Consider the following 22,845-nt stretch of genomic DNA (forward strand, 5'->3'; position numbering starts at 1 on the left):
CTTCTGGCGGAACTGTGCAGTTGCTTACTCTGCAATTATTTGTGTATTACTTATGCATTAACGACACAAACATCGAGAAAATGAAAAAAAATATTCGATGCCACCACTTTTGACTTTTTCAATCGATTTCGTACATGCTTTTCAGATGGTCAAAATGGTCCACAAATCCCATATTTTTGTTGTACACAACAACAGATTGTAGACAAGAAATTTCCTTTTTGGAGCCATCTTTTTCTTTCCTCTCTACTTAACACTCTTTTTCCGGATTTTCCATTGTGGAAAGGAAATGTACACTTCGTTGATCTTTCCATTTTATGCATGCTATGTTGTCATTGCTGACCGACCAATCAAAGCCACCCCTTTGTAACAAGTTATCGGGGCTTAAATTTTTGAGCATATGCTTGAGTTTTATGTTCTCTGTTCCACATCCAAATATGCTTTTTGTTCCTAGAAACTTAAACAGATCATAGAAGGTAAAAAAAGTGCACGAAAACCCTACGATTTTTTCCATAGACTTGTTCACAAAGAGTTTTAACCACTCTTGCACCAAACTCTTTCTCCACAAGCGCATCGTTATTTCCAGTCTATACTTCAAACTGGCACACAAAGTTTCATCGCATCCAAATTTTGTATCCACGTTTTGTTGGTTTTTTTGGTATGTACTGCTTTAATGAGATACAGCCTTTGAATTTAACCATAGACTCATCAATAGATTGCAACTCAGATGGGTGGAAAACTGACAAGAACTTTCCCAACAAATATGTCAAAAAGGGGCGCAACTTGTAAAGTTTATCAAACAACAGTTCACCTTTCTTTGCCAGCAAGGAATTGTCATTAAGATGCAGATGGCCAAGTATCCACTCGAACCTCTTCACTCTCATCGCCTTGGAAATATAAGCATCATGTAGAACAGTGGTTCCCAACCGGTGGTTCGCGAGAAAAATATTGTAATGGCGGAGTTTTTACATGCCTTTTCCGATGAAGTCTCATTTCAAGCGGTTTCAAGCAAATTTTGCTCCTTTTTTATTCATTTGTCTCTCGCATGTTCTATATTCTTAGCATGAAAACATTACATGGAGTATATGCGAGCGTCTCAAATATTTTAATGTTCAGTTCCTTTACCATTTGAGTCCAACAAAGAGCGATCGCTCTTCTCGTGTGTCGAGTCAAAAATGCGTAGAAGTGAGATCACGCTGTTTGTTGCTTTGCTATAATTTTCACACTACAGATTACAATTTACTTCGAGCTCCATTGTCGAAAAAGAGAAAGAATGGCTAGCAACTCAAAAATACCACAGGAAGTATGAAAAGTTATTCACTTTAAAAAATTTAAATGAGTGAAAGTTTGGCAGTATGAGGTTTAAGCAGTAAAAAAAATAATCAACGGAATTTAACCATGCAACTTGATTTGCGCTATATGTAAATAAGGAATTTATGAAATTTGAGTAGAAAATTTGTTTTGTAGTGTGAGCTCAAAAATGTTTGTTTCGCTAAAATTTACCTTAAATTAGAGTAAATGCTTACATTGAAAAATAGACGCTTCTATTTTTTAAATATACGCATTTTACTCCTCACTTGTAGCATAATTACAAGAAAATTCTTCAGCAATCAAACGATTGATGTGCAAAGTATATCCTTATCAAAAAGCTAGGCTCGTAGTCCTTTTCAAGAAGACAAACCTAGAGATCTTTCTCATTTCACTGGAAGAAAAAAGTTCATTTAGTTAATCTGAGACAGTTCCCAAAAAGGTATCGTAAAAATCACTCTTTAATTGACTTCTGATTTAGCGATAGAGATAAATGTATCCTTGTGTCAGAAAATTTTCAGCCAAGTTTTGAGCCTCTTTGTTCACAAATATCCAATTTTCAAAATTTTTTTAGAGTTGATTGAAGCTAAACACAGAATAATCAGTGTTTATTTTTGGTGAATTTGTTTTGCATTAATTTTTAAGTGATCATTTTAGTTCGTAGCAATATTTATAATTCTGTGTTTCGCAATTATGTTTTTGTTCTTGTTATAAACTATGGTGCATAAGCAAACTAGAAAAAAGTTCCTAGATTTTATTTTCTATTTGTGTGTGTATTCACACACTTTTTTTTTTTTTTTCTTATAACTAAGTACTCAAGGAGTTCGCCAACTTCTTTCGGAGTTAGGAAAGAGTTCGCAAGGGGGAAAAGGTTGGGAACGGCTAATGTAGAACACTACAGTAAGACCAATAGTCCCTATAGCTGGGCATTTTTTTGAGTCCCATTGCTAAAATAACTGCAATGAATCTAAAATTCCTTTGGGGTTAATGGAGAACAGGTCTTGTCTAGCTGCATCCAGTATAAAATTCTCTGGAACGCTATTTGATGCATTAGTGAAATGAAAAACAAAGCTAAAAACAATGCTAATGGAGAGTGGTCTTCCAGTTCTAAAATTTCCTCCAACGGTCCCGACTCTTCAGCGAATTTAGGAACTTCTTTTCTCCCCTTTCCTTTACAGATCCATTTTACTTCAGAAATTTTTGACGGTCCAAGAACATTTATATCAATGCATTCTTCTTCAGAATCAGAAGATATGGGAGGAGGAGGAACATCTTCATCACTTTCAAAATCAGATTCAAGCAGTTTCCTCATCTGAAGAAGTCTCAGCTCCTGAGACGTTAGATTCATCATCAGATGGAAGCTCATTGAATAGCAACAGAGCTTTGTCTGCACTTAAAAATCTTCTAGGCATTTTGAAGATTTAAACAATTAAAACATTTCAAATGATTATTTAATACTATATAAAAATAGATATTTACTGACTAAAAATATTAAATGAAAAAATACAGCTGAATAATAATATTTGCAGAAAAAAATATCAAAGATGAGAGCATAAAAAGTAAGCAACTGTCTGGTACGAAAAGCAAATCTCAAATATGTGCAGTCATGTGCCTACAAACTTATCTGTTTTGTCTCAAGAACCCAAGATAAATAAACAAAAACTCCCTCTTCACAAGTTCCATTTGTTCCCCCTTCTCTGAAAAGTATCAAGTTATAACTTTCACTCATTGCAGCAGTAAAAACGATGAGATGAGGAAAATAGGATGCTCTGGGAACAGCAGGTGGTGTCCACGTTTGGGGACACCTGCAAGAAAACCTTGTTTATGCACACAAAAATAAACTTGAAAATTTAGCAAAAATATGATTGAATGCCTCAAGGGTCCTGAAGGAAAATGGTTGACTGTTTCAGCTTATGTTAAGAATTTTAAAAATCTCGAAAAAATTATTCGCAACTCCAGCGCTCGAATACGCTACCTTGTGGTCATTTACAAAATTCAAGAAAAAGGTAAAACATTACGTTCCACGTGTGTCTGTTGGTAAACATAGGCAGTTTGTTATGAGTAGTTATTAACGCAGTCAATGTATCTTAGATTGCTTTCAGCAACAGAAATTGTTTCGTCCCGTAATGGTATTCTTGAGAGCCTCAAAATAATGTTAGTTTGCATTATTTCCCTCTAAAAAGAGTTGATTTTCATAAGCATAAACACATGAAAACTCTGGATTAACAAACTTTGCATTATCAACGAATACCCTTGTCTGTTCGACGCATTTTTTTTTTTTTTTTTGAAAGAGGATAACATTATAAAAGGTAAATTTATTTTTATAGTTTTGTGTGAATTTGTAACAATATGGATTTCTTTTAAACCTTAAGCTCAAAAGAAGGATTTGATAACATTAGCAGAAGAATTAGGGCTTTCATCCTTGCCTAGTTCAAAAATAAGTAATTTAATTAATCTAATTTTACTGCAGCATTTAGTTGGAATGGACACTATGCAAAATCTTTTCTTGAATATATTATCGTAGAACGAAATGAAAAATGTTCAACTCTGAGAATTTTCATCGCCAAAATAGGGGGCCAACTTCACTTTATTGCTTACATTATCAGCTGAAGAGTTTCGCCAAAAAAGTTTAGGATTATAGTTTTAGTATTGTGCGAGCTAAGAACCCTTGGCGAGATTTTGTATGTCAGTTATAAACTATTTTTATTTTTTATCATGTGTGGTTTAAATTGGTAGAAAGATTACAGAATTTGATAAGTTTAGGTGGATCAATTAAAAAGAAAACTACCACCGTGAGAATTTTATTGATGATTTAAATAGCATGACAGAATTAAATCATAATTCAGAAATTAGAAACGTACAAAATAGAAAAAAAAAAACAATTGGGCAATTTGAGAAATAACTCGGCTACAAATGTAAAGCAATGACCACTAGTCAAACAAAACAAAGAAGTATCATCTTCTTCTTTTGGTATCCATTGGTAAACAAAGGTTTTGTTACATGAAGTATTTATAGTGTTCATATGGCCACAATGAAAATGTAGTTTCGTCAAGAATTGATTAATCTCGAATTCAACATCGTGGAAATGGCTGCGTACAACTATGAACTACAAAATTTGTATTAATTTCTAATGTTTCGTAATGCTTCTTGAATTCTCATTTCTTTCTACGTGGACTAGAATATCCACAAGACTTTAAAAATTGATTTAAAAAGAATAAAACAAAAAAGTCATGCATACAAGCAAAAATTTCTAGGCTTATAGCATCTTCTAGGCTACAGCGTGCATTTGTTTTACCTTTTTCATCCGCCATTAGACGGTGGCCTGCAGTGTCCCCTATAGTTTGTTGGAGTTGTGAATTATATTTGGGGTCAAAAATCGAGGTATTTTAAAAAAGAAATTAAGCCAACAAAAAGAGACATAAGTAGTAGTGCTGCCATCTGTGAGCATTAAGAAATAAAAGACTAATGCAACAATTTTTGAGGTTTTAAAGGAAAAATTTTTACAGAATTTGTGTACTTTTTTGTGACTACCGCACGGGAAAGGGTTAATAGTTTATATGTCCTATTCATGTGCCCTTTATATTTATACGTCATTTTCATAAAGTTCCTATTCTATTTAATGCAAAAATGCATCGTTTAATCGTTATAAAACTCTTGCGAAATGTCATTTTCCACTACCTGAAATTCTTAAAATTTCTGATTGTTTAACTTTCTTGGTAGCTATTGAGAAAGGAATTGTTTCAGGTATAGATAGTCAAATGAAGGGGGAAGGAGAGTTGATTTCATACATCAAAGCACAAACCATTGTACTTAATTCAATCTATAATGCTATAATCATTGTGAAAAGGCAATCGGCATGTCAGAAGAAAATAACTGTAATATTTGCAAAAATTTGCATTCCTAGGGTACAACTTGAAAAAAATCAAAGTGACATGTCTACATTTGGATTATAAGTTGTTCCACGTTAGTCCGTTGAAAGACAAAAACAATGCTTTACTACCCATTTATGTACCCCCATTATGTACTACCCATTATATGTGAAATATCTAACTGTTACAACACTGTGAAACAAAACATTCATATATATATATATATATAATTGCACATTTAGTAACCGTTAAAAAGAAAGCACAATATTCAAAAGCAAGCAGTAAAAAGCAGACAAAACAGAAGACAAATTATTTAATTGTTTTTATTAAAAATTGCTTTATCCAGTACATAAAGTGTACATTAACCTGTGGCACAGGCTCTTTTTTTTTATATCGTAACACATAAAGGAGCGGTAAAGCCTCGATAATTTAGTTAATTTCCGCCAAATACTGAACAGCAATCTATTAGGAAGACACATTGTGCTGAACAGTGCTCTTTTGATTCGTACAAAACAAGACAAAGGGAAACAAAACAGGTCACACAAAATATTCATTTCAAAAAATAATACAACTTATGAATTGGCTACAAAGCCTCACGCAGTAAACCATTTAAGCCCTCTACTGCGGAATGAGAAAAAACTTTTTAATTTAAAGTGAGGAAGGGAAGCAGAGAGGAGTCGGACGGAGCTCCCGCTATGCCCAATGCCAAAATTCATTTTCATGCAGACTATCTGATAAAGTCTGTTCAGCTAATTTAGATACATATTCCAAAAATTCTTAGACCTTCTCAGTCGCCGACAGCAAACTTGTGACATTTAAATTGAAACTGGCAACCATTGAAATTAATATTTTCTAATAGAAAAAATGAATAAGTAACAATATTTCTGGTTTAAAAAAAGCATATGATAGAAGTGATCAATTCAACAGGCACCTCATGAATGAGGAGGTTAAGGATTTTTGAAAAACTGACAAGAATGGATCACCTACAAAACTGAATCAATTGGAATAAGAGTTAGATGCATGAGATTGGTCCAATGAAAATCTTCATGGAAAGAAGATTAATAAATTTACATATATTATGAGATAAAACCACAACTGTCAACCACTTACCGCAATCGGAAATAAGCCGCATTAAAAGGGAGTTTGATTCAAAACTAATGATTTGTGATACATTTAAGACTTTTCTAAAAGAATTCCTAAGTAAAAATATGTTGAGCATTAGTTATCCTATATAACTGAATAAGTACTAGTATGGCATTGAAAGAGATTGTAGAAAAATTATACAAAAATTTAAATACTTTTATTAGAAAATTTGAACACTTCAATATTTTATATTATCAGCAAATCAAACATACACAAATTGCTTTAAATTTAATCATTCCTTAGACCACTATACAGAAGGTACTGAAGTTTAAATTTTAGAAAATTTCAATTTCTAGTCACTTACTTGACTTATAGTTTCCTATCAAAAGCAATTCATTTAAACAACTAAGGCCCTTTTGTAAGCCCAGATAAATAACTTCTTCAAAGTACGTGAACGGACATGCCTACACATTTCATTCACAAAACGGGAACCCCGTCGAAATGACTGCATTAAGAAGAGAAGTCAAAAATTCAAGCGTATTGGAAAATTCATTTTGAGCATGTAGTCATTAGTGTCCAACAATCTAGAAACCTACACCGACTGCACTTATAACAATATACTTCCCAAAATTGTTTAGAGGCACTTTAAGTAATCATAGTCGTATACCCAGTGAGCCTCGAAAACATAGGCGCCGACTACAGTAATGGATACCTGCCACTGTTGAAAACATTTCAACAGGGCAGTTTTCCCCCGAAGGGTTTTGTTTAAGAGAAGCTTTTCTAATTTGCAAAATAAAACTATTTTAATTATAACAGAAATTATCCTATCATTTTGTAAAAAACTACTTTTGAAACATTTTTAAAATAATTTAACACAGGCAAGAACTGCATTTCTAAGAATATTATTCAGCTGGCTAGAGTAGAAAGTTGAAAAAGGAGGTGGGGGATATATCTCCGAAATATTTCGAGTCGGCGCTCATGCTCGATGAGCTCGCAAAAGCCAAATTATTACTTTGGATCAGATTACAATTCATCAGAATCTTCAAGAGGAAAAAATCTCATTCATAATAATTTACTCTACATAAACATGATTACATAACACTAGATAAAAACTAAAAAAAAGAAAAGTATTGCATCAATGATTAAAAAAAATGACGCTTCTCACCATTCCTAAACATGCACACACACAAGAAAAACGACCGCTGCCGCCCAGCGATCTCTCTCGGACACGAGACGAACAGTGGCACTTTTTTTTCTTTTTAAATTCTTCAAAGAGATAAATTCAGTCTTGGTCCTTTCGACGACGCCCCTTGAAGACTCGATCTCAACGTCCTGAGGCGCCAGTGCCGACGCATTCCGGGTTACGAAAAAGAGCGAATTTTAATTTTCTTATGGACTCGTCGCCGAGAGATAATAATATGTAATGTCTGGAGGAGAGGAGAAAGCCAATAGGAAAGGAAATCTTTATAGAAGTCTGCACTTTCGTCTGGGCTTGGGTTCCGGGGGCTCCAGAGCAGCCAGGATCGCTTCGTCAAACACATTCTTCAGACCTTTCTGCCGAGGACAAACACATCGAAAACATTATTGCACATCCACTCCTTTCATAAATGAAATTCTGCAGTAACAGATGTATCAACTGCTGCAGAATACACTTCAAACGAATCACTTTTGGTCAAAAGGGTATAAGTAAAAACTGTTCGTAAATCAACCTACGCTTTTTCAACAAAAACTGATTAAAATATGTTAGACTGTAAACTTATTGAAGAATATGGACCCTACTTCTATGCAAGGAATGCAATTAAGTTTTGTAGATATCCATAAACAATAGCTAAATATTTCTTTTTGTCTAGTGTCTCGCAGGAGATACCGAGCCAAGTACTATTACAGTGGAACTCCTATTTTACATATTATGTTGGACTAGCAATGAAAAATCAGCAAGTGAGAAAACATAAAATTGGAGGTAGGGGGTAAAATTCAAAGCAAGGTGCTTAAAAGACATTTTCACTATGAACTGTAAATCTGTAAACTTTAAAATTGTTTTTATATACAGGTTCATTTCTAGAATGCTCTGTACTTTTTTTTTTTTTCCAATGCTTCTTGGTTTGTATTTGCAAATAAAAATAGTTTCAGACCAAAAATACCAGAATAACCTCAAACTAAGAAACAAATTTATTTCAAAAAAGACTCAGGAAAAGTTTCTGCAAATCTGGTAGAGGAAATAAGATTTTGATCTGCTTCCAAACAATTGTATTACGCGGGTTTTTCAAAAAGAGCAATGTAAAGTACGGACAAATTTAACATTATCAACATTACAATTTTCATGGACCAGCAGAAAATGACATTGAAAGCGGGATAGGGTACGAAACGGACAAAGTAAAATCAGGATTCCACTGTATCTAAATAATGTTTCGGAAAGCCTTCAAAACTCAATTGCATTTTATAGAAGAAGAGCCTATGTTCTTCATAAAGTTCATACGACAAAACAAGAATCAAAACTTTTTGTTGAGTGTTTTGAGCAGCAAGTGATAAATCTATTAAAATGGAATTGCCCATAAATGAACACAAAAAGTTGACAGAAGAGGTTACAGAAGGATTTAGACAGGATTTGTACTTGATGCAAGAAAGAAAAAGTATTTTCAAACAGTCAAAATAAAAAAATAAATCTCTAAAAATAAGGAAAAATGCTTTTCTTTTCTTTTTTTCAACTCGTGGGAAACAAACACTATTTAAAAGACCATCAGTTTTCTGACAACTAGAGAACTCATTATGAGCTACTTTCTCTAGGTTTATTTTTAATACTGGTTGGTTGGATGAATTATTAGCATTTCATGGATATTGGTACAATCATCATATCTTAAAATTAAAATTTGAATGAAATCAAGATGAAATTATTTCCTTTGAAGAAAAAAAAAACCTTAAACAATTAGATTTTAGTGAAAGATGCAAGAAAGATAGCACACTGAAAACAACGAATGGGTTCCTTCCGTTGCATGTGGAAAAGTGGGCGTACAGGCAATTTTACAGCTTTTCTGAAATTGGGCAACAATTTCTACACATCTCTTATTAGTTTTCTATATTAATTATTATTTCCTAAACAGTAACTAATATAAATATAATTATGCCAAGCAAAACAAAATGTTATTTCTTACAAACATGGGATTTTCTTTCCTTTTTTGTCTCACACATTATTAACAAAAAAAATGGATTCCCATGAATCAGAAGATAGAAATTGACGGAATTCTGCCCAATAGAAAAAAAAAAAAACACATGTACCCTCCTGCCAGTGGAAGATTCGAAAACTTTTGATAAAAAAAATAATTTGAACAAAAAGGTGGAAGAAACATAATGCAAACAATTTTTTTGAACTGTGGGAAGATACAAAAGGCTGGGAATATACAAAAGGCTGCTATAGTCAAACAATAATGCTGCCTTTTCTAACTCTTAAATATTGTGATTCGCTCCACCACGACACTTAAAGCAGTCGACCCTCATCTAAATCTAAATTTTAGCACCTGTTTGGATAGAATAAAAACAACATTTGGGGCATTTTACAGTATTTGGCTGTTACGGACTCTACACTTCATCAGGATTTTTTAGCCTCCTACTCATGATTAGTGCAAATAGTGAAGTTAAATTTTTTGTAAATGATTAGTCCTATGTGTACCTATGTCATAGCATTGAAAAAAGTAAAAAAGTTTAGATTTGTGTTGAATTTCTAAAGATGTAGGAACATATATAGCATGTTACGGACCCTACACTCAAAAGATATGGAAATTTTTGCTTAAACTATCATCAAATTTTCTGTGAAATTAATAACTATTATTACCTAATGAAGGTTTTCTACTATGTCTCAGTTTATCTATAATACATTTAAGCACCAAAAAAAAAAATTTTTTTAAAGGTAAAAAATATTTTTTACGGAATTATTTACTAAAGAACTGCACGTTTATGAACATGTACGGACTCGACATATTTGTCACATTTGAGTATTGTTTGAATTATTGTTTATAGAACTCTAAATAACAATACTACCTCATTCTGCAATAGTTTCAATGATAGAATCAACTGTTATGGCTATTTCTCCATCATATATGTGAGGGATGCCCACAGGGAGGGAGGGTTATGCCGCAGACTGTGCCATTGAAGTTTTTCTCATTTCTTTTTTTTTTTTGGGGGGGGGGGGGTGTCTGTGGGATATTTAAGGGAGGTGCTGTTAGGAGGGGTGTACCAGATTGAAGTTGGCCTCCTGTTGGAACAGACCAAGTGATATGTTGATTTCTCCAGTCTTGAATTTATTAGAAATGATAGGTTTTAATTCAAATTTTATTAGCAATTTAACTTTTATAGTAGAACCTTGGTTATCTGAAATGATCAATACTGGACCATCTTTGGTAAATTGAAATTTCCGGATGAATTTTAAGGGAAGGAAAGACATGTTAGGGAGAAGATGTTTTTAAGTCAAAACTTTTTAAATTGCATTTTTAAAGGTAAGTTAAATTTTCTGTTAATTCAATTAAAAAATGCAACATTTTTTGCTTTAGGAATCACATGTATTTTTAAGCAACAAAATTTTGTTCATTTCCGGTTTAAATAATTTCATTTAATTAAATGTATGATCAGTCATGTATGGCACAAAAGATCTGTTTTTTTGCTGTTTAACGGCCCTAATATTGATGTACTAAATAAACTCTGAAATGCCATACTTTGTTCCTTATTTTATTGTAAAAGTTTTTTTTTTTTTTTTTGTACATAACACTGGAAATTTTTTAAATGTCTCACTGGAAATATGATGAAATTTAGGGCCACCAGATCAGTCAACATCCCATAAGATAAGAGGGGAAATTGGGGCTCGTTAAACCGGCCTTGATAATTTTAATACCTTTTTTTTTTAAATTTAGGACCAACAAAAAGTAGCGCCAATAGTTCTACAATTTCTATAATGAAATTCTATGGCACAGTTATTATGAACAAATTTCAGAAACTTATTATGGCAGAGCTATTTTTAATTGATTAACTTTCATAACTAAGCAATTTTATTTTTTTTTTAATGGTTTTCATGAAGAATGAAGCAATAAATTGAATTCCTCTCCTAAAATAAGTGTTTTAAGTTCTCAAGTATCAGCAGTTTATTTTTTGTTCTTAAGAAAAAAATCAGGACAACTTTTTTTGGACCAAGAACCAGGGGTATGTTGATTCACTTTTAGAAAACCTACCAAAACTTTTAGAACGATTAAAAAAGCAATACTCTAGTATTAGCAATAGTGAAGTTGCTATAAACACAAATTGTGCTGATTCTTGAAAAAACGTAACGGTAGATGTTGGTCAATTTTAATTATATTGATCTTTAAACTTTGGTTTTTGATTATAATCACAAAGCAACATTTGTTGGATACAAATGTTGGATAATATTTTATAATTAAAAATGTAACAGAAGTTATTTTTGTAATGTGGTGAGGGGACCCAGGGACTGTGGCAGGTTGGTTCACTTCACAAAGATCCTGTTAAAATATTGATGAGAAAAAAGTTAATGAATTGAAAACTGTCTGGGGTGATGAGAAATATTTAATGTAACTCATGGTAGAAAATAAAATTACTAAATGAATGTTATGATGAGATAAAAACTAGTATGTTGCGGCCATCACGAAACTTTCTTCTATATTTTTCTTTTTTTTTTCTGATCCCTCCCCATGCTTGACGAGGAAGCAATATTCCCAACAAAAACGAAATTACACATGAAAAAACTTGACGACCATCCCAATGTCTGCATTATTGCAAAAGCAAAGCAAAGAGCGAAAATTGAAAGTTATTTTAAAAGCCTTGCTTAAATTAATTACAAATATTTTATTTGTTAACAAACATAAGATGGCAACAGTTAAAAATTTTAAATCATTAAAATAATATTCCTGATCATTTCCATACAATTAAAATCACGAGAAATAAACAATCTATTACGATTTATCTTTCTTATTGTTGCACTAATAAAGCTATTTTTATTTGCTAAAAAATAATGATAATAAAAATAAATCAGCACCTCTTGGCGCGATTGGCGCCAAAATTGAACCAAAGCCTGTTTACATATGGATTCACATATATTCCAAATTTCAACCAGAACGTAGCATTACTTTTTGAGATAGGGCACTCACAATGGAAAAAAAGAACGGGCGATTGCGCTACCCCCTTTTTAGCTGTTGACACCAAAATAAAATCAGCTTTTATACCCACTAAGGGCTACTTGCCGATAAATTTTTCTTTCATTCCGTTCATTATTTCTTGAGATACAGCAGTCACAATTGACGACAAAAAACGCTCTATAGCTCAACCCCCGTTTGAGTTATTGACACCATAATTGAATCAGCACCTGTTCCTGTTACTGGCAACATATGGACCAAATTTTGTTTGATTCCGCCAGTTACTTCCTGAGGAATAGCAATCACGCGTAACTCAAAAAACGTCCCATTGCTCCACCCCCCTTGGAGGAATTCGCGCCAAAAACCAATGGGCACGAGTTCACATAGGGGCACATATGTGTACCAAGTTTCGTTCGATTTCATGCGGTAGTTTTTGCTGTAGAGCGGCCACAAACAACTGGTCACACACAGACGTGACACACATACACACAGACAGACAGACATTTTCCAAAAATAGTCGAAATGAACTCGGCACACCTCAAAACGATCGAATCCGTCAAAATTCGAAAATTTGCACGAATCCAATACTTTCTTCTATATATTAGATATAGAAGAAAGTAAAAAGAAGAAAAGTAGAGAGCCAGACCAATGTGCCCTGACTCCCCCTATACACTTGTGCAGTCAAGCTTCTTCTGAAAGTCAAAGTTTTTTAAAGTATAAGTTGTAATTCTCTTTAAAGGGCTAATTTTGTTCTTTTTTTTCTGTGCAGGCTGTTCAAGTATTTTAGTAAAGAAAGAGCTGTGTTGAAACAGTTGGCATATGTAGAGTCCGTAATGTTTTGTAGAGTCGATAACCAAATTTAGAAAATTAATAAAAATACCAAATTTAAATAATCATGAAACTTATTTTAGAATATTGTTACACCATTGGTGAAATTAGAAAATATTCAACTTCTTTACTAATAATAAAGCAGAAAGTCTCTCTGTCCGGAGGATGTCTGTAGGATGTCTGTAGGATGTCCGTAGGATGTCTGTGACGCGCATAGCGCCTAAACCGTTCGGCCGATTTTCATGAAATTTGGCACAAAGTTAGTATGTAGCATGGGGGTGTGCACCTTGAAGCGATTTTTCAAAAATTCGATGTGGTTCTTTTTTTATTCCAATTTTAAGAAAAAAAAACCTATCATAAATTACGAAATTATCATAACGTGGAACCGTAACATGGGCACAAGCCAATTGGCGAGATACGAAATTATCATAACGTGGAACCGTAACGTCGGTACAAGCCAATTGGCGAGAAAATTCACCATACATTATTTGTCAATATACAAGCGAACCAAAAGACCTTTAATTTTTCTATTACGGGCGAAGCCGTGCGGGTACCACTAGTAGTGATATAAAATGAATAAATAAAAATTTTAACAAAACGTTTCTTCTACTTATTGTTATGGACTCTACAATCACCATTTTCACAACCTATAATTTTTTAACAAATGCGCTGTTTGATTAAAATTATTATATGTATTAGAGATAATCCTTTACTTTATTTGTCCCAAGCACCAGTTTTGGCTTGAAATTCAGTTCAAGTCACCATTGAAGAAAAATTCAACATAGAGTTCGTAAGGATAAAAGTTGTATTTTTGATGTTTTGATTGCAATTACATGGATAATATGAAGAAAATAAAGAAAAAAATATGACATTCATGTCCTCGGGAATGTGCTTTTTAAATATATATAAAGTTTTAACCTTTTAACAAATTTTGTTATGGACACCCCTATGTCACAAATACCGTGAAATGCCCCATTTACAACAGCACATACATATATGAACATAGTTTTTCGTTCATGTAGGCGAGAATATTTGTGATATATCCGGGGTAACACTCAATTTCAGAAATAAAATGAAGGAGTTTTGAAGGAGTACAATGAGGTTTTGAAGGAGTACATGTGGGATGTCCTTAAATGATGACGGGCATTTTTCAACATATTTCATCCTCTTTCCCTTTTGTCACACTTCACCTTACTTCTCCCTTTGTCACATGTTCATAAAAAAGTTATAATAACTGATGTCACTTTTGTCACTCTCGCTTCTTCCCTTGTCAAAATTTCATGAACCCGTCTCCCCCTTTAAGGTATGACATCACACATGGATGACTTTTTTTAGAATGTCAAAACTGTGAATTACGAAACAATTATTTTTTTTAAACAAATCACTTAATATCAACTTATGTATTTTTAAATATTTAAATAATAATTAGACAAACTGACTTTTGCTGCTGAGAGTGTGGTGGGGGGAAAAGCAATAACCATAAAACTTGAAAAACTTATGAAATGTCTCAGTCATCTAACAATATTTTCACCTTCAACTTTTAAGACTTCTATAATCAATTTGTAAATCACATTTTTATATAAAAAAAATAAATATGCAAAATTACTACATTAAAATTGCTCTTATATCTTCGCTCCAGTGACGATGTGATGAAGTTTAGTTCATCGATTGAAATGATTTAAATTAGTGTCACAGAGGAAGATTATGTAGTCTTGAACTAAAAAAGAAGGAGTTTTGAAGGAGTTGAAACCAAAATGAAGGAGTTTGAAGGGCTTTTCAAAAAAATTTCCTAAATGAAGGAGTATTGAAGGAGTTTTGAAGGACCGTATGAACCCTGTATATTCGATTCCAACAATACCACACGTTTTAAAATGCCGAAAGATTTAGTAAAGCTGAATTAATTGAACCCCCTTTATATGTTATAGGTCTTTTCAATTTTCTTCCCTAGGTTAAAGGGAAAGGAAAAAGAGTAGACTAATAAAAATGTAAATATATTTAAACCAACTGTAACAAATTCTTCACATATACATAATATCAAAAAACAAATCTAACAAGTTTTTCATTTCCTAATTCTAAATCATTAATTTCTACTGTAATTTAATTAACTATGCATAATTTGTTAACTGATCAATACGTAACAAACGATTGAACTTCTATATGCTGCCTGTTGAGATTTGCCAATGTTCTTGGCATAAAAGTATCTACAAATATACAGTTCCAAGAGGAACCTCCCACTTGCAGTTTTTCGCACATGGTTTGGGTTAAAATTACGCAATATAGAAGTTTTGAGAAAATATAGATATTGCAAGGATGAAAAAAATAAATAAAATAGTAATTCAATTGAAGCTAAAGAACAATATATAAAAATTTAAAATGTTTTCTGCACACATTCAACAATGATAGATATTATGAAGTCTCAAAATAAAACACAAATCCTGCATTTATTTGTTTAGTTCAACCATGTTCCCTACAATTATTTGCACTCCCCGAATTTAATGAATTTATGCACAAAAAAATGAAAAAATAAATAAAACAAAAAAGAACAATATATTCATTTTTGAATCTATGCAGTCAAATCTACCTATTTTGTGTGCATTAAATACTAACTTTTTTTCTTGTACAACTAGATTATTCCTCACATGCTAAAACTATGGCATGCCATATTAAGAAAGAAATTTAAAACCGTTTCTTGCTTATCAGCGACACTCAAGCTTGAAAACATGACACAAGTTTAAGTTTTCTGAGCCCCGTTGTCAATTCAAAGAAGAAAATGGGATGGGAAAACTGAAGACATTGGCCAAAATCAGACAATCACAAAAAGAATGAACAAAATATCACGTGGTTTGTGCACACAGTCATAAAAGGTTATGCAAAACAATTCACTATATTGTATATTAGGGTGGATCACTCTTATACGGTGAAAATAAAAAGTTTTATCGACCCAAATCTACCTATGCAGAAAAGATTAAGGATACATGAATTTAAAAAGTTGATTTCAAAATTTTTTTATTGCAACAAGAGGGTTGAATTTTGGAAAAAATATTAAAAACCGGTTACATATTTTTATTTAAAAAAAATATTTTCCTACAGTCAAGATGCTCAAAAATGATAATTATTGATTGTTGAGTAGCATTAAAACGTTCAAAACGACGCGTCTTTGCGTCAGCGATAAAACGCATCCCTGCATTACGGTAAGAAGTATGAAGCCGGCCTAACGACTCTATTCTGCATTTTAGATTTGGAACGAAATGTTTACTATTAGATGGTGTTACTTATCCATGTTCCCTTCAAATGATTGCTTTCCTGCATTAGTATTTCTCTGTCTGATGTCAGAATGGGGTGTCAAGTGTCTGTGATTTATTGGATTTCGTGAAAGAAAATATAAACATGTGCTCACAAAAGAGAAAAGAAACGTATACTCATTTTGAAGTGGCTCTTTCTAGTTTCGGTTCCATTTATAATGGGATTGGAGGGGAGATATTCCAGCAAGGGGTTTCACTTTTATGTTCATTTGGTAGTCATGGTGAACACGTTATCTTTCCGAGGAGGAAATATCGTAATTTATCACTGATCTATCTATAGATCTTTTGGGTCACATTGAAACTATAAATTAGTTTTGTTGGAGTTCTTCATACAGTAGTTACTTTCGAAAATCATACGCTGAAAAAGAAGGCAAAGAACTTAGACAGAGATGTGTAATTTGCTCAAAGCAGAATAAAAGACGTAACACTAAGTATGAGTGTAAAATGCTCAATGCGCATTTATCCATGCTTTGAAATTTTTCATGTGGCTTTAACCCATTAACCGCCGTAACTCGAAATCGTTATTTTTTTTTGGATAAAAATCATAAAAGTTATCATTCTGAACCTATATAATAGGAATATGCTTAAAAAAGAGCAAAAATGCACGTACTTTTACAAATATAGGGTGTTGCGTTGACGCAACGTCAGCAGAAAAAGGAGTAATGCTAAGTAGTTTTATCAGAAATTCTTCAGCAGTTTCAATGCTTTTTATACACAGGAAATTTTTGTAATCTTAGTAACGGTTCTTAAACTTGCCGAGCACTTTAGAAGAAACTGAAATTTATATAAAATAAGCACATAAATGCATTTTAGAAATTTTAAATTTGTTTGCATACACATTTATTTGTTCTACAAGATGCGATAAAACATCGGAATAAAAAAAAAGATTAAAAATATCAGCACTAGCTTTACATTCTAGAGTGTGTCTCACAGCTTGAATGGGGCATTGTCTTCTTCATTTTTTGGTTGATACCTATCAATTGGTTCCTGTTTTGTCCATCGCCAATCTTCTGTTTTTCGCTTTTTAGTTTTTTTTACTACAGGATTTGGAACAATTGAACTTTTTTTACGTGGACTTCAACTTCGCCTGCAGTATCGCACGATAAAACTTCATTATCATTAGTTAAAATGTTGTCATTGCCTTCTTCATCACTAGCTTCTGTTATTTCTGGTGGTACAACAACATCTGTTTCTTCATTTTCATCATCTGAGTTTTGTTCGTAAATCTGTTCCAATGCTTCTTCCAAAGTTAGATATCTTGTTCTGGGCATTTCGAAAGGCAGAGATGAAAAAAAAAGCTTCCACAGTCAAAACGCGCAGAATAAAAATGAAATATAGTTCTACTCTAAAGCAATTGAGACAGACAGTCAGTCTACCCCTTTTTCGCTGACGTTGCATCAACGCAACGCCAGTTTTTACTTCCTTCTCCTCCCCAGCAGATGCAGTTTCTTTGAGGAATGTCCTGATAAAAAGTGACCTTTACTAAAAGTATTTCATATCTAAACCAAAACTTTTTTTTATTTTTATTTTTTCTGACAGAAAACTGGATCACAAATTTAGTCAAAAACAAAACATGTGAGAAAAACAATTTTTATCATATATAAAAAAAATTTAAAGCAATTTTTTATTTAACATATTTTGACTAATATTCTTAAATTCAAATTAGCAATCGATAAAAAATTAGATTTCTAGTGTAGTTTCTATGGATATTTATTATAACCGTTGCGTCAACGCAACACCAGTGGGTAATGGGTTAAAAGATTAATTGTTATAATATTCTTCATGTATTTCATAATATTAATTACAAATACTTTTCCTGTTTTGTAGAACATATATTGTTTAATTTTGGTACTTTTAGTTATTGTAAAAAACAATATATTTTGCCTTTTTACTGTTAAATATCAATTATTTTCATTAAATTTTTTGTTATGATTGAAAATTTGATATATTTTATCATATATTAAAAAATGGTTTCATTTCTGCTTAAAGTATACAATTTATCTATTATTATGTATGCATACTTTCCGAAATTGCGTATTAGGCTTAGCGGGAGAAATTGCTCCGGCCTGTGAGAACAGTCCGCGTGTAACAGCTGCCATCCTGAGGGAGGGCTATCTTCTGCGGACTGCCGTCCCGAACGGGTTAAGTATTTTGCAATATTCCCATCTCCTAAATACTCCCTTTCCGACTCTGAGAATATTAGCCATGTGTCTGAAAAGCTCTGAAAAGCCCAAATCATTGGAAACTTGTCATAAATTTCTTGCCTTCTGTTGATAATGAGATAGATGAAACAAAGTTTACTGCAATTGGTTGCAGTGAAATTTCTATCAACACAGGATTTAAAGAGGTGTTATTCGAAACATAAAACCGATAATAAAACCTACGCTTGGGCCCAGAAACTTCACTCGCAAAATAGGAAAATTGTTGAATGGATGTGACATGTGAGTAGCTACTAGTAGTTGCATTCGGGCCTATAGAATGCATGCTATGTGAAATGACCAACAAAACAGATGTAATCACCAATCAACATTACCTAATTGAAATTTGTAAAGCCATCAACTCTGGATATTGCAGTGAAAGTCTGCCCAAGAAAAACCATGGAAATGTTTACCACTTAAGGTAGCTTACACCTACGAACAGAACTCTCAGACTATATTGCAGCTTATCAAAATCTGTTTTGAGATTTTAGGGAAACTAACTACATTCATTGTAAAAGTTAGGTGCTTATGTGGCTCAAGATCAAAACAAAACCATCTGTAATCACTTGTGCATAGCATTTGCATCCAACTATTATTCTATCGTGATATTTGTCAAAATATTTCAAGGAAGTTATTGACCTTGTTATTAAAGAAATGGGTTTTTGGTCATTGAGAAAATTTTCTGATATCAATGCTAGCTAACGACAGCTATCACATAAGGCAATTGGAACTTCAAGGGATTCCGCAAGCACACAAAGATGCTCCTACCCAAACCACTGGAATGGACATTAGCATCTGCGTTTTCAATTTACCATATTTTAATTTTTGTGCGACAGATTACGTCAATTTGGTTAAGTGGGAAAATATGACAGAGCCTCTACTGACTGAACGATTTAGTGATGCAATGCATTTAGAAGCAATAGTAAACTCGGCAATCATTATGACACTCCAAAATTTTCCCTGCCACACTCAGGCCACAGAAAGAATAATAAATGTAGTCATAGAAGCATCTGCTGATGCCCATGGACCATATAGAAGAGACAGGTTCATACAAAATTGCCTGAAATCACGAAGCCCCATGCCAGTTTTCAACACAAAGAGTGATAACCATCTACTGTAATTCCAATGTTATTTTAAGTTTAGAAAGTACTAAATGCACCGGCAAATTTTATCATCATCATTTAGTATGTTTTAGTTCATTGTAATAAATAATTAAAAGAATTAAAATTAGTATTTTGCTTTGGCATAAAGCACTGTGAACTTTGCTACAAAAGGTTCAAATAATTAGCTATACTTTGTTTCACTTTAAGTTGGCACTGAAGGGTAAGCTAGGTGAGCCGAATTGCAGCCGTTGTCAAGGAAACGAGGTTACTCTGAGTAGGGCACGTGCCAATCAACGGCGAGACTTGCCAAATTTGGCGAGGGAAAAAAAATTTAAATATCAACATAACAACTATCCTATATATGAAACAACTATCCTTGAATTTTTCCAAGAAATTAGATTTTTCTCAAATATATTTCATCATATTTTAATCACAAATGCAAGGCTGTGAATGGGATTTCATTTTGCAGCAGCGGAGAGCTATCGGTTACCAAAGTAATTAACAAATAATTCTGAATGATTAAAAAATTAACAGGAAAACAAATAAAAAGTAATAATTAAAAATCCAAATTTGGGAAAAAAAGATTGCCCTTTTTAAAAAAATTCTATTCAAATAAAAAACTTCATGGAAACAATTAGCTATTACTGCACTCCAGAGCTTAGAGAAAATATTAATTTTGAATTTTTCAAAAAACTGTCAATTTTAAGCTCAACTTATTTATGAAAAAAGTTTAAAATAATAAACAAAAATGCATCGAGGTTTGCAAATAGAAAAGTTAAAGCTCTCAATTTTGGGTGACTGTGAAAGTATATGATTAATCCCGAAACTCAATTCATTAAAAATTGTTTTACTTACCTTAGCGTGGTTAATGTAGCCTACTTTATAGGTATACTTTGGGAGCGAGTAAATTTACTTCCTATAAAAAATTAATTTAAGGCAAGGGTTCTAAACCTGGAGGGGGGGGCGAATTAATTTCATATTTCGAGGGAGATGTGTATGTTTCAAATTTAAAATGAAGAAGTAAAATTTCTTCATCCAGCAGTTCATCAGTTTAAATTTGTAATAGTGTATCGTAGATATGTGTGAGAGCATTATTTTTTTCCTCCATAGACTTTTCAAACAATCCAAAAAAAAAAAATCTTTTTTTTTTTTTAATTTTTTTTCACAATAATTTTTTTGAAGTTTGGGCTCATCATGTAAAAAACGAAAGCTATTTAAAACTACCAAGTTATAAATCTCAAATTCAAAGGAAAGAAAAATCCCGGTGTATTTGTAATTGCAACAAGTAAATAATTGAAAACTAATATTTTCATTTCATTTTTTATTTCCTACTCACGAAACCTGTTTTTAAAAATGTATTCAATTGCTTGGAAATAACGATGGAAGGCATAAATGAAAACAGACCAGGCGGAAATGCTTTGACCACAATGTGGAGAATTCATTTAAAAGTCATAATGACAATCAGATGTTTTTCCTTGGCAATGCGAAGTGGGGAGAAACCTGTTCTGGGGTTTGTCGGTCCACAGAAAGCCAGCCAAGGTTAAACTTGAAAACTCGTCTTCGCCAAGACAGAAGACGAGTTATGGCACTTTGATTTTCCTTTTGTAATCAAATTCTTACAAATTAAATATATTTAACACACAACAACTTCAACTATATGTTTTAACCACATACATTCTCTATTTTTTTCACATCATTTATGAATTTACACCCGTTTAAACCTCCAAATTTACTAGAACTACTTCTCATCGCGGAGTAGCACATCTCGTACCTTTCCCTTCAGTGTCAACTTAGATTGGAACAGACTATAACCCCTTGTGACAGTGTGGCTAACCATTTTATACTTCCTTTCACAAAAAAGGAAGTATTGTATTCACGAAAAAATTTTCCCTCAAAAACCAACCTTAATTTCCATTTTGCTCAGCCCCGAATGAAAGGTTTTTTTTTTGACTCGACCACACGTGGATAAGTGCCTCAGAACGTATAGACACACGAAATAACCATTTTGACGATTCCCGAGTGAATTACAACGAGTTTTTTCATGACGTCTGTATGTACATATGTGTGTATGTCGCATAACTCAAGAAGGGTATGTCCTAGAAAGTTGAAACTTGGTACTTAGACTTCTAGTGGGAACTAGTTGTGCACCTCCCCTTTAGGTTGCATTTGGGTTTTCTGAAGGTGTCTTTTGCCCCTTTCTGGGGGGAAATCATTGTTAATTTTGATGTAAATTCAAGTAGTGTTATAATTTGGCAGACACTTGGCGATATATCGCCAGTATTTTGGTCGCCAACTTAATGACAAATATGACATTTTTTTTTTTTAATCTGGTTTCAATTTGGTCACTGTTGGTGATATTTAGAGAGTAAACTATTGAATCACATTAAAAATGCCAATAATGGGGAAATGACTGACATTTAATTGGAGTAAAAGGAAGTCACGTAATTCACACACTAGCTGGGGCTTTTTTTTTTAATTTAAACCCTTTCTCTTTCATCTATGTTTTTTATAACATCTCTTATAACATCCGTATAGCTGGATTCTAAAATTATATTTAAAAAAAAGGTTGACTTTGAATTTTTACCAAAAATGACTCTAATTTCTTTAGTTTGACCCCCTTGTAAAAGTTCCTAACTTAAAATTCAACTTTTTATTTTAGGTTTCAATTAATCTGTATGAGATATCTAAATCCACATAGGTAGAACTTAAAATTCTAGAAACATATTTTTAAAAAACACAATAGGCTCAATTTTCTAGAGTATCTCTATAGTGGTATAGTGGCGGATCTTAACTAAAAATTTAACTTTTTATTTATTTTTTCCATGAATCTGTACACCACATAACTTCTTTTTGGCATAGGTAGGACTTAAAAATCCAAAAAAGAAAAAAAATCGATCCATTCTATTGTACATACAATAATATACTAAAGCGAAAAAGAATAAATATTTTGGAATAAGTAACAATTGTTATTAAGCTATACAAGGATAATAATGACAGTTTAAAACAAAGAAATTTAAAAAAATGAACTT

General features: G+C 32.6%; 1 protein-coding gene across 2 annotated transcripts in view; it reads right to left on the minus strand.

The window, feature by feature from the left end:
* Nucleotides 1-22,845, minus strand: part of LOC129228216 (cdc42 homolog) — a 41,651-nt gene that overhangs the window by 1,658 nt on the left and 17,148 nt on the right. The window contains exon 5 of one of the 2 annotated variants that reach the window (XM_054862881.1): nucleotides 5,480-7,811. The exons of the other annotated variant lie outside the window; for it this stretch is intronic. Coding sequence (XP_054718856.1) covers nucleotides 7,722-7,811 — 90 coding nt within the window. The 3' untranslated portion in view covers nucleotides 5,480-7,721. Of the gene's footprint in view, nucleotides 1-5,479; nucleotides 7,812-22,845 lie in introns of those variants that run through there. 2 annotated transcript variants of the gene reach the window in all.

This window comes from Uloborus diversus, chromosome 8 (assembly GCF_026930045.1).
Source record: "Uloborus diversus isolate 005 chromosome 8, Udiv.v.3.1, whole genome shotgun sequence".
Lineage (NCBI taxonomy): Eukaryota > Metazoa > Arthropoda > Arachnida > Araneae > Uloboridae > Uloborus > Uloborus diversus.